At 33.7% G+C, this 14,118-nt stretch overlaps 1 protein-coding gene across 4 annotated transcripts in view; it reads left to right on the forward strand.

The window, feature by feature from the left end:
- Positions 1-12,136, forward strand: part of LOC139148642 (kinesin-like protein KIF28) — a 52,845-nt gene extending 40,709 nt beyond the window's left edge. The window contains exons 25-27 of one of the 4 annotated variants that reach the window (XM_070720140.1): positions 932-982; positions 3,623-3,717; positions 6,410-12,136. In XM_070720140.1, the coding sequence (XP_070576241.1) occupies positions 932-982; positions 3,623-3,682 (111 nt within the window). In that variant the 3' untranslated portion in view covers positions 3,683-3,717; positions 6,410-12,136. The remainder of the gene's footprint in view (positions 1-931; positions 983-3,622; positions 3,718-6,409) is intronic. The other 3 variants (XM_070720138.1, XM_070720141.1, XM_070720139.1) reach the window with 3 other exon arrangements.
- The last annotated feature ends 1,982 nt before the right edge of the window (positions 12,137-14,118 follow it).

A 14,118-nucleotide genomic window follows, 5' to 3' on the forward strand; every position in this document is an offset into this window, starting at 1 on the left:
GTTACATGTCTGTACCACAGACCTAGTTGTCACATGTTTGTACCCTAGACCTAGCTGTTACATGTCTGTACCCCAGACCTAGCTAGCTGTTACATGTACCTCAGACCTACCTGTTACATGTCAGTACCACAGACCTAGTTGCTACATGTCTTTACCCCACACCCAGTTGTTTACATGTCTGTACCCCACTCCTAGTTATTTTGAAATCTTTTTGACAAATCATATTTCACATAATTTATCGAGAAACTTTATATAAAGGAGGATAAATTTGAGTCCTAAAAAATAATGCTATCAAAACTTGAGGACTTGACCAGTCTTTAAATTAATAAGGTGGTAGTATTGTTTTACAGACTGGATGCTAATATTTCATACGACTTCATTATTCATGCAAGGCATAACATTCAGGAATATGTTTGCAGAATTGACTACAGTTTTCAAACAATGTATTTCATTGACCCTTTCAATGGTTTCAGCTGAGGAAAGTTCCAAACTTTTACTTGTGTTGCTAATGTTTGCAACATTGATAGCTTTATTACAAGTATGACAGCTGATATTTACCTGTCAGTGACATATTTGGACTTCCTATGTACATCTACATATCTACTTCATAATCAATCTTTGTCATCAAAAAATGTGTCATTTTAACCAACTAATCTACTCTCTCCTTCGGATTGATTGTGAAATAATGAAAACACTTCTCTGGCCAAGATTACTTGTATTCGTGATTTTGCCTAGATTCATGACACTTTTCTCAACAGTTCTTATTTTCTTGTTCTGTTACTGGTTTTTATTTTATCATTAACAGTTGTCAACTTCATGTGACAGAAACCATTCATTGTAATACTTTTGTCTAAGTCTGCTGAGTTTCTTTTCATGTCGCCCTTCTTTTGTAGTATCTCATTATTTAATCATGCATCCATTCTTTCTTCAGATGTTGCGAGGTCATCAAAATGCCAAAGAAAGATTGAACCCTGATGGCAATGTAAGAGTTAACATGTGCATAGGCCATTAGATATTAACCATCTTTTCCTCCTTCCAAAATCATTTTAATTTCATTCCATGTTTTGTGTCCACTGATAATAAATTACAGTACTTTATGAAATTGATTTTAAAAGTAGATATAAATTCACATTACCATTCAAATAAAGTATAAACTGTGTAAAGTTCCAGAATGAGCAGCTTAACCCTTCCATCTACCTGTCCACGGAAGAAAATTTGGAGTGTGAAACTTTGGTTTTGAGAGGGTTAAGCTGTTCACAGTTCCATGTCAAAGTGAGATTTTATGTTGTTTTAAGTCAATTTATATTGCCATTGCATATTTGATATTGAAAAGCAACATGTTTGAGTGTAATTGGAAACTTATAACCACAAAACAAAGAATGAAATGAAATGAGACTTCTCTGTGTTAAACAACTAGATATGAACTAACTCACAAGTCATACAGGTCATAGATATGAACTAACTCACAAGTCATACAGGTCATAGATATGAACTAAATCACAAGTCATACAGGTCATAGATATGAACTAAATCACAAGTCATACAGGTCATACACAGACACAGAGTGCACAGTGTGTGTTTCTTTTCTATTAACTACTTTCTTTGTTATTGGTTGTTATCTGTCTTTTTAATTCTTTAGGATGATGTCATCAGTATTGTAAGTTTTAATTTCAATGGGCAGCTTGAGCAGACAGAGGAAGTAAGCCTTACATACATCAATTAATTGCCAGAAACCTTTACCCATGATGCAGTGCCCATCATATCAGCCACCACAAAATGTGTGCAGTTTTTTGAGTTTTTCACAAGCCCCTCTCCTTGTGTGATTACACTGTGTGCTGGCTAAATGTCTGCATGGGTGTCACAGAAAGGGTAACCTTTCGATTAGACACAACTGAAACTCAGAGTAATTAATCCACAATGATTATCATTTGATTGATCCAAGAAATTAAAATAGTCCACATCACTAGGAGTTTATCCAATGATGGTATTTAATCTCATGACAACAATTGATAGCCTTAATAAAGAGAAATCAGCTTAGAAATGTAAGGCTAGTCCACTCATTTTATCAAAAGATATGTTATTGAGCACATGACACACCCTATCCACATAAACACATCCCCCTCCTTTCCCATTTCCTAGGCACTTCAACATCTTACCAAAGAAATGAGTTGACAGACATGTGATAGCAGTGTTTGCAGATGATTGATGTGTTTCATTCAACCACTATTACAATGTGCAATTATTGGACTGAACAACAAGTGATTCAGTCTTCAATATTCAAATGATGGACAGTGGTTTCATTCAATGATGGATACTGGTTTCACTCAATGATTGAAAGGGGTTTCATTCAATGATGGAAAGGGGTTTCAGTCAGTGATGGACAGTAGTTTCATTCAATAGTGGTAATAGTTCTAGAAAGCAGTTAGCATGAGTTCTTGATGTCAAATATTAAAGAGAATTCTTTAACCCTTGTAGGCCTAAAGTCATTTATAAATGGGTAATTCTTGTGAGCTAGCAGTGAATGACGGACATCTGCATGTATTAACTAACGGATAATGCCTAAGAAATTAGTATTCAAAGTTTTCTGATAACAGTACTGTTATTGTATGTATTTAAAGATGACAGTAATATTAGGATATATATCAGGTGATTGGCAGTGCAGTTACTGGCTCTGAATTGATTATTCCCAGATTTACATCAGTTAGCAAGTTATTGTGGCTATTGGAGTCGTGTAATTTGGTTTATCAGATGTCGTACATAGCTTTACATGACTGTGTTCATCAGAATCATACTTTGAATACAAAGTGGTCACTTTTGAATCCTGCTGTCCGTGACACAGAGACTATCAAATTTATCTTTGGCAAGCTGTGCCATTGTGATAACCTTCTAAACTGCTGGTCAAGTAGCACTGGTATACAGGTTCATATGGTGACCTTAGGCAGATTTGTTGATATTGTGATGCTGCATTTTTTTATTTTGGGTTTTCAAAGCAGCTGATAGAATTTTTCCATTTTGGAAATTATGATGGCAAAACATAAGAATTCAGTACACTGTTCATTGATCTAACATTTATGCTCAGAGAAATAGTCAGGCCTTCAAATGTAATGCCTTGTGCCTGAATTGTGTGAAAGTAACCGTACTAGTAGTAGGCTTGTTAGCAGTTTTTTGTGTACCAGTTGTACAATTGGAAATGGCAAGAACAATGGTTGCACTATGTCTGTACATTTGTACTTTTGTTTTTAAGTCACTAAAAAAATCTAATTACGACAATACATAAATAATAATGCATAAAAAACATTAAAAGTAGAGTAAAACATTTACGGTGGCGAAAACTAAAAACAGCAAAGCACATTAGGTTTAGATCAACCATTCTACAGTGAGGCATTATTAGATAGGTAGGTTACTATAGTTTGGATGATGATCTAGACACAAGTGGAAATAAATTCTGCAAGTTCTAGGGCATTTGTGTATTATAAAGTTGTTGTGTGTTGTGTCAAACATTACCAATTCTTAAATGTTTTTCCTTCTAACATATTTCATGTGATGACATTGGTATTAGATTGTACTAAATGAAGTCATTTTAACTAACGCCATGTATAAATTGTCTATATTTTTGTTTTAGATGCAAGATTTGCAAAAGAAATCTACAGGGCAAAAATCCACCACCTGTACTATCCTGTGAATTAATGATTTTGCATTTCTTCATTGGTTACCATGGTAATTCCTGCCCTCATTGTAATTCATATGGTATCATTTGTTTACAAAACATCATTTAATGTTTCATTCATTGGTTCATATCATCCTTTATTGTCTGTTTAATCCTCAATCTGATGGTCTCATTAACATCTCAAGAGTTTTATCCAAAGTAAAATATTTTACTTCAAGTTGTCAATGTATATTTCTGGTAGCTGTAAATTTATACCCTTCACATTGACACTCTGCCTTATATATCAGTATCGGTGCAATTTCACTTTTTAAACAAATTTATTTTATTAGTCATTATTAACCAGGTGGAGTTTCCCTCGTGACATAAAAGTAGTTGCTAAACATTGGTATTAAACATCCAAGATTACACAAACAACCAAATAGTATTTATACCCAGCTTAACCCTGTTTGCCTCAAAACTCTGAAACATTTTCCATCGCCATGTTTTGGAAATATTGTAGAATCTGATCGTTGCTCTCAATATCCCCTACATTTCTTAGAAAATTTTCGATACATGTCATATTTGGTGGCAAAACAAATCCTAGTGACCACACATGAAAGTAAAATTTTATATGTTGTTTAACAGCAAAATTGTTTAATTTAGATGTTTATCTGGTGGTAAAGTGCCACAATGTCAAATGGTCCTGATAGAGAATAATGTATTTTCCTGTCAAATATCAGTGTTACAGCTGAAGATATTGTATTGTTGTAATAAATCACTGTGTACTCTGTGACCATGTATAACCATGTATAACCATGTACAACCATGTATAACCTGTGGATTTTGTGATTCATGATGTTCATATCTTCTATGTTGTTTTTTTATTTCGATAGGCCAACTTCATTGACATTAAATGGTTGTTATGCAGGTGGCAATCAATAAGATATTTTCATATTCAGTAATATCACGTTTAATTTCAGTGATAGATCCCATGCTTATTTATATCACCATGCATTTGCGTAATATGTTTAATTTACAAATCTAGCCTGTTACCCCATGCTTGTAATGGCAATACATCACCATAATGACCTATTGTAACTTGGTACTGGTAGTAATATATGCACAGGATCATGAAAGATATAATATTGTTATGTTGCATCTGTTGAGATACATTTTATTTTAGAAGTAATGGTACAAGAATGCACAACTTAAAAAAAGAATTTATTGAAGAATAAATATTGAATATTGAAGAATTTATATATTCTCAACTAGTCACTGAACTTTACAAGAATGAGCAGAACTACCAAAATTAGACTGCCAGTAATTGATATAAAGATTGTATGATTGTAAGGTTTCTAGTTGTGCATCAGATTTCACATCAGCAACAGCATTGCATGGAAATGTCATATGTCAAATGTTTATCATATGTCATATAAACAATACACAACAGTTAATGAATTTATTTTGTCACACATTTGAATGCATGCAGTAAACGTGCACCAAGAATAAACACTGTGATGAAAGGGCTACAGTCATCAAATTATGTATACAGGGTTGTACTATAAACTGAATCAGTGAATAATAGATGAATTAGCAAACTGAATATAGACTTTGAAGCTGCGTTGTTGATCAGCCAACTCATCAAAATTCTGTTGTCTGGTTAGAAACTTTGAATTTTGAGTGCTTCTAATGATCAGAAAGATTTATCAGAAAACATTGGTAATGCAAGTACCAGTATATTTTATGCATTGTTGAATTTGTTTTGAGGTAAATCTAGCAAATCATTGAATAAGCCATCAGAAAGTCCATGCTGTTGTTTAGAGATGTTCATTTTATTTGATTCTTTTCATCAATTGGTGAATCACTGTTAGTTTATGGTATGGCAACAATGTCCTCTTTCTTATCGGGATAGGAAAACATTGGTCTTGAAATGTTGGTAATAAAATCAATTGTTATACCAATCAATAAAGTCTGATCTGAACAACTGTTACTTATTAATGATAAGGTTTTAACATTGCTAGTAGACTGTGTAAGACAATGTCTCTGTTTACTGCATGCAACGTCATACTAGTAATCTGATTTTCATTAGTAAATGCATTATATTGATGACTGAAGCCTTTTCATGTTTGTAATTAGCATGTGTTAAATCTAATAAGTGTTTTTAACTGTATTGTGTGTTTTCATAAACATCAATATTGTAATGTGTCTATTTTGTTGCATGTACTTCAACTTTGTTCCTTCAATTCATGATCATCTTGTGTTGTGTATTTATGGATTTCATCCCAATGTATGTTCACAATGCATGTTCAGTAACCCACTCTCTGTATTTGCATGTATCAAAGTAGTACATTCATCACAGACTATGCACACATCATTCCATACAGTTTAGTTAGTTTTATTATTGTTACATCAGTTTATTGACTATTGATTATTTAGCATCGGACAAGATCTTTCAAAAGTGTTGAAAATATTATCAATACAATAAATAATTTTGATCAAATTTTAAGACATCACAATTAAAGTACCAATATACTGGATGAGTAAAACTCAACTGATAATCTTACCGGAAAATGTTGCAGAATTTATTATGTATTTTTTCATACCATGCACAAAATGATGCAAAACTGATTTTAAGAAATGCATTTCTGTGTGGACACAACATTATATTCAGAGACATGGAACTGCTTTGTTCATTATTTTAAAAAAGTACCATGCTCAGCTTTTTCACTTTTATATTCTTTATGTCATTTTACTTTTGCATAGGTTCTGCAAAAAGGAAGTAAAAATGGTGACACTGTGAAGAAAAGAGGGCACAGCAAAACACAAAAAGGTGACAAGCAACCGGCTGAAAACCAAAGCAAAGCATGTATTGTTATGTAAATTAGCTAATCAGTTATTAAGCTGATATTCCACACTTTTGTTAATTTTTTTAAATTTTTAACACCTTGTGATATAATGTACATATGAATAATCTACACACATATTTACTTATCCTTTTGTTGTGGAATTACTACTTGACAAGTGTGCTATATTGTTTAATAACCTATATACTATCTTTTTTAGGAAAAAATCATTATTAGAAATCTCAGCCATCATGTGTGACCCTTTTGGTGTAGCAGTGGTGTCAGAGATGCAAAAAGTTGTAAGAATTAGAATCACATGAAGTAGAATTCTCAGATATTTTAATTTGAAATGAATTTGGACAGTCCATTTAGAGATGAGTTGTTAAATAAATCCTATGTTAGGGACACACATCAATTTTAGTCAGTTTCAATTTGTTGCAGGATCATTAGAAATAGTTTCAAATGGCAAAGTGATTGTATAAATATAAACCCGGATTTATTTCATGTATCCAAAAGCTTGTTTGATGATCAAATGAAGAACCATCATCTAGTAATCATTGCCAATTCATAGACAGTGATCACTGATTGGCTGAATTCATAGACAGTGATCACTGATTGGTTGAATTGGCTGAATTCATAGACAGTGATCACTGATTGGCTGAATTTATAGACAGTGATCAGTGATTGGCTGAATTCACAAACAGTGCTCACTGATTTGCTGAATTCATAGACAGTGATCACTGATTGGCTGAATTTATAGACAGTGATCAGTGATTGGCTGAATTCACAAACAGTGCTCACTGATTTGCTGAATTCATAGACAGTGATCACTGATTGGCTGAATTCACAAACAGTGCTCACTGATTTGCTGAATTCATAGACAGTGATCACTGATTGGCTGAATTCACAAACAGTGCTCACTGATTTGCTGAATTCATAGACAGTGATCACTGATTGGCTGAATTCATAGACAGTGATCAGTGATTTGCTGACAGATGTTTGTTTACTCTATTGTGTCATCGCCTTGTCAATACTCGGCCACAACAACAACAGAAAAAAATCAGCTGTTCAGTTTCTGAAAATAATTATTCTTACACTGAGATTTAATCTTCCACAATGCAATATTACAGTTTAATCCCTACTCCTAACATACTGCTCAATACACATCGAAATAGAGATATTTAGAACACAAATTTAATTCAAATAGATGCAAATATTCAGATTTTTACAGTCTGATTTTTGGTGGTTCATTTTACTTATGAATCACAATATTTTTATAATTGCAATAATATGTCGAATGCAAGGCTAAGATCTCTATTGATCTCTTTTTACCAATATTGCTGTATATTCAGTGAATCAAATTTCAAGTCAAAAGGTCTTGTTTCTTTAAAATCTTGATAATTGTTGTTGTTCCGTATTAAATAGAAAGTGCTGATGTGTGGAAAGAGTGTTGCTTCACATTTCATGCCAAACCTTATGTCAAACCTAAGTTACTAGGTTTGATAAAGCTGAGCTTCCGATATATTTTCTCATTTTAGCACCTATCTGGTAGCTGTGTTTATTTACATTAAAACTGTTAGCCCATGCAAATATCTAGCTTGTGGTATTCTTGTAACAAAGAGTAGATAACACCACGGTGACTGTCATATTTTAATGAACTCGGTCTGATGCTGCAGTCCAACCTATATTGTTGAAACTAAATCTGCCATTAAAGTTAGCAATGAAGAGTTTTTTGTTATGTTTAAACATTCAGGGTTGGTGTATTACAGTGAACTAACATACAAAGGAAAGATGAGTGCAATATGTCAGTGTCATTTTCTGTTATAGCTGTTTTCTTGTCTGCCAGAGCAAGCTATTTTGATCTGTTCTTCTAATTTTAATGTGATGGGATGAGAGATGTAAAGAGAAACATAAGTATAATCAAAAGTTGATTAATATTGCACAGCATCTGTTAGAACTAAACAGTAAAATATAGAACTACGATATGGTGTATCAATGTAAATAGCTGTAATGAGAATGGTAGTAAGTAACATCAGAGTTCATTTCACATCCTATCATTGTCATCAGTGTTTTGCTGGTGGATGTAGTTCAGTGTTCATCTACTGCAACTTCCTACAACACACCTTATCTGCAATAAACATGCATAATGAAGTCCTACCTATTGTTACAGTAACAGTTTTGGTTAAAGCTATCATTATTTTGTACATTTTAAAATTACCCTTTTAAGAGCATGTGCTCTACGGCATTCTTCAACTGTATTGATATTAAGTTATATCATTTTTCAAGAGCACATACTGTATAAATCCATATGACTTTCTAGTATTTTTCTTATAACTTTTTCTGAATTTGAAAACAAAGTTTTTACATCTTTTATCAGTTACTAACATCTAAGAAAATGACTTATGGCTAGATTTCAACTGCAGTGTATTCATCTTATTTTCACAAAAACATTCCATTGATGATAACATGCAGTCTTAATAGCACAGCTAGCTTGTTCAGTGAGTGTAGCTTTTATTAACCATGTTGCCTAAATGTAAGTGAAATGTTGATTTGCTGTGAAAAATACATGCAATATTGGCCTATATATGTATGTTGAATGGCAGCAGAAAATTTCATTTGTTCAGCACATATTTCTGTGTTTCCCTCACACATTATTTGTCAATATAAATCACTTTTTAAGTCTTAGTATATTCAAGACATGCCCTGCATTGTTTGATTAGATGTCTTGATGCCTTTGACAGGGTCCTTACTTGAAAGTCAAAGATTTGAGTCGATATGGCCAAGTAGGTTTCTTCCTATTTTAACTTCCAGATTGAACAGATTAGAACTGTTACTGATGTAAAGTGATAAAGAATTTCTCATCGAGGCAAAATCTACTTTTGAGAAAAAACATACGTTTATTTAAAATATAATTTACACAACGGTGTTTTTGAGAATAGTGTTCAACCATAAAAAAATCTAGTGTAATATAGCATCAATGTTTTGATGGTTAGCTGACCTGGTAATAGCAATGAGAAATTTACCAGAAAGGTAATTTGCATTTGTATACTTTAATGAGGTTACTCTTAATGCAGTTATTAACACATCAATGTTTTTGATATACTTCAATGACAAGTCTCTTGCACAGATACATTGTATATTATGGGAAAATTGGAAATCAGAAATCCAGCCTTTCTATTTGTACCGGTAATTTGGATACAAATAAAGAAGTCATTCATTTCAAGTGTTAACAGATCATTGTTATGTAAATAAGTTCTTTAAGTTTGAAAAAATAACCTTATATATTAGTTACTGAATGGTTGTCTTATGTTGGCTCTTTAGAAATTGTATCTGGCATAGCTCATTAAGAATCAGGGAAATGGACAACTTTGCTTTTCAAAGAGAGTGTTTGATATTAAAGATCAATTGACTATTGTAGGCTGGTTTGTTTTTTTGAATTCTTGAAAAACACTTTATTGAGATGTAAATTTACAATTACACAGCAAAATGAAAGTGTAAGAGCCTACATAATCCGTCCTTGCCTGTTTTTTCAAAAACTTGTAAAACTAATTTGAGAAATTAAGCCGTCCTTTTTTACTATTCAAACAGTACACTATGTTAGTAATTCAAAGTTGAGAACACTGTAATCGTCATTTATAAAATTTTGTAAAACTTGTTATTCATTACCTAGATTCACGTACCCATGTAAACCTATGGGGAAAAGGCGCTCTTACAGGTGTGTAATAAGTAGCCGTATCACGCCCAGGCACACTTTGCCCAAATAAGGTAGTGTGCGCGCATTTTCGAACTATTTCGTTGTCGTTGCCACGCGCGTTGCTATCCAAGTACATTCCATTCGAAAACACGTCAGCGCGAGATTCGAACCCCTTTCTATGCGCTTCGCTCGTAGTTTTGAAGCAAATTGTAGACAGTTCGAATCTTATTCCGATCAAATTGGTTTAAAACAAGTGCTTGATAGTCTCCTCTCAATGTTTTGCTGAGAAAGTGCATTTTAACGAGCAGGATCAACTACTCATCTGTGCTCATTCTGTAGTGACAGTGGTGTTCGCATAGAACAAGCTCGCGACGCGTTCACAACAGAACAAATGACAACATCGTACATATAAATCCGCAAAGTTCCGTGGCTCATGTTTTTTTTCCAATTTACGCCCATAACTTTGACAAAATTTTATTGATAAATACTGAAACATATCACAACCGTTCAATAAGGTATATGATAAAACCTTTACGGCCCAGATACGGGTTTTGCGGACCTCGGTCGTACGGCGTACGGGCCCTCGCACGCTCGGGCCCTTCCGCCGTACAACCTCGGTCCGCAAAACCCGTATCAGGGCCGTAAAGATTATTATTCATTACTGTTACAATATTACTGACCACAGCATGATGAATTAGTTTTGCTATCTGTTTGATTCTAAAAAACATCTGGCTGAAATGATTACATGCCAAGATCACTGTTATCCAGAATGTAGAATAAAACACTGTAAGCTCAGATTTCAGGACAAAACAAAAGTATTTGTTGTAGAATCAACAGATGAGAAAATTTTGAATGAAATTGTTACTTTTTGCATGAATCGATAGACTCTGAAGATGAATTCTGTTGATTACTGGTTAGGTCAGTTGGTATTAATGACTTTCTACATGGTGAATTCTCTTCAAAATACTGAGCTCTTAATCCCATTCACCTATACATTTCTGAAAGCCTAGATATTGGAAAATGCTAATATTTATATTAATTAGTCTGTGATTACATAAGAATCATCTGACAGTCAATTTGAATAACCTCTAAACACATTTGGTACCTTCCCCTGTAAAAACACTTAAGTGTTTCAGGTCAAAATTTTCACCAATTGTCGACAACATTCTAAAGTTTAAAGCATGTCTCATATGTCTTTTATCTAACACACTTTGCAAAATTTCTACAATAGCTTTATGTCATGCAAATTTCAAGAAGAAATGCTGCGGCATGCATTTATACCAGGGAAAATAAAAACTGACTTTTGAGAGTTTATTCAAATTGACTGTCACGTGATCCTTCTATGATCAACTGAATTCTGTTTCTAACCCATTGCTTGATTGGATTCAACTCACAATCTGATATTGTACCTAGTACCTACATGCCCAGCAAAGAAGTCAGGAATCAAAACTGCTCAGCTACATCCCATAGGAAAATATATACTTTAATGGGGTTACAATCTCAGTCTTTTAGCAGAGAATTCATTGTATAGAATAGCTCAATACTTGTCCTGGAATCTTAAAACATAATAGCATTATTTCATGTTATTTCAGTGTTGTTAGATTTCCCGCTTCCCATTCTGTAATTAACAGCAGTCATTCAAATTTTAATTTGAACACCTTCCCTGCTTCCTTTGCTGTTATCCATTTGCTTTTTTCTGTAGCTGGTTGGTTATTAGATGTTTTTGACGAAGATTCAATTCAAATATTGTTGATAGTCATTTATTAATTTTTTATCCACTGAAGCTATCAAAATTTTGAATTTATGATCACATATCAACTTCATTTACATAATGGAAATAGTTCAGTCTTTTTTCAGAAAATAATCAAGAAAGAGTGGCCATTGCCAGTCCATGTGAATTCTTTGAAAACTTCCTTCTCTTGGTGAATAAAAACCATGTTTTAAAAAACCTGACTTTACTGTGTTTTGTGTGAAATCTTTGTAGCAGTCTAGTTAAATGTTGTCTCATTAATTGTGATCAACCACATTTTGAAACACAGCCTATGGCTTATGGACTGAAATAAACTGAGTAACAGTGGATGATGCACATTGAATCACAGTCCCTCTACGTGGGTAAAGGGACTGTGGTTGAAATTGTATATGGTGGAGACTTCTCGACTGATTGAAGAAACCTTACCTGTATTTTATCAGCATTGCCCTCCTACATGCATCATTACAGTAGCAGTTGTAGATAGGGTCATGATTGGGGGTCATAGGTCATACTGTTACTACTTACATTGCAAGACTCTCCTACACTAACTCAGCAGTTGGTTTAGAATTTGGGAGTATCACTGAATTCAGAATATGCCATGGACGATGTTACTTTGGTTTGGTAATTTGGGGCAAGGTGTTGTAATACACTTTTTGATGTGCTCTGAAAAGATACATCCAAGAACATTACCCACCCTCCAGTTAAAGAAAATTGTCACTTTGAATTTCCTTTATATAAAAATTTGCAAGATTCTGCCTCTCAACCATATTGTAAATGAATTGTTTTTTACTGTTTTATAGAGAACCGTCACTGTATAATTGTGGTTTCGTCCAAAGTTTTGAAAAATTAAAATTTGGAGTTTACTATATGCGGTTCAAGAAAGTTACAGGAGCTCCAGGTGGTGGCAAGTTTTTATTAGCAATCAATATTGGCCCATAATGGCTCTAACAGTCAAATCTATGTCAATATATATTTGATTTCATAGCAAGATTGAACTTCCCGGGCTGAACTTACAATCTGTAATAATTAAACATTAAACTGATGGAGGTAGACATAATTTTTATGTTACAAATAATGTGACATCTGTTTGTGGTCTATAGCACCCTTGAATTTGCTCTTGGTCAGTACAGAATATCAAAGACAGCCGACAATGATGAACAACCTTGTACTCCTTTCTATGATGATATTGAATGGATGGAGGAATGCAGGTGCTACATATTTGTAGCCCTAACAAAGACCAAGCAGGCACCTGTTGTTTTATGCTTATTTATGTGCCTTAATGCACATGCACTGCAACAATTTATTGTTAGAAGTTTCCTCGGCGATTTATCCATAAAGGTGAGAGTATATGGCAAATTGCAATACAGAATGAGCATGTGGTGTGTTACAATAGGAGGTATGTACATAGGGCATCTCATTAACCCTTTGAGTGCTGTAATTATTCCCACCAAAATTTTAGTGCAACATTTTAATTTTTGTGAATTTTTCTGTAATTTTTTTTATTATTTTGGACCAAACAGACATCACATTTCATTGCCTACAGGTTTTCATCACAATTTCGGAAAAAAATCTGAAAAAATTTGACTGGGGTAAATTTTATATAGGCGACAAAAGTTGACTTTGGCTACAATGTCTGGGACTCATGCAGTACAGTGCTTTGTTTAGCCTGTAGGATCTGCCTATGGTCCTGTAAGATATTTATGCCCTGTAGGGTTGGTCTTATTTTGTAGAGGACCATTCACAAAGTCTGTATGGGAGACAATAGCGCTGATCGCAAATGACGTCACTGTTCTCTCTCATTAATATTCACTGTTCTCTCTCATTAATATGCATAAATAAATATTTGTCTAAATTTTCTGCATAAACGACGAAAATAAAACCTGCGAGTGTTAGAATGGCTATTTAGCGTCACACTTATTCGTATGAATTGATGACTGAGACTACAAGCTGCAACAACAGCCACACATACAACCACAAAATTTGTCCGAATTTATAGTAACATTAAACTCAAAATCGCGATCAATGCTATTGCTTCATGTAGAACTGTTCCAACAACCAGATCAAGGGCCTGAGGACACCCCATTTATTTAAAGTTTGCATTAATTTTGCAATAGTTCAGTAATGTTTGTATTCCAGAATAATTAAAGACATACAGTGTTCAGGAGACTCAGTACACTGTTCATCA

The sequence above is a fragment of the Ptychodera flava genome, chromosome 13 (assembly GCF_041260155.1).
Source record: "Ptychodera flava strain L36383 chromosome 13, AS_Pfla_20210202, whole genome shotgun sequence".
Taxonomy (NCBI): domain Eukaryota; kingdom Metazoa; phylum Hemichordata; class Enteropneusta; family Ptychoderidae; genus Ptychodera; species Ptychodera flava.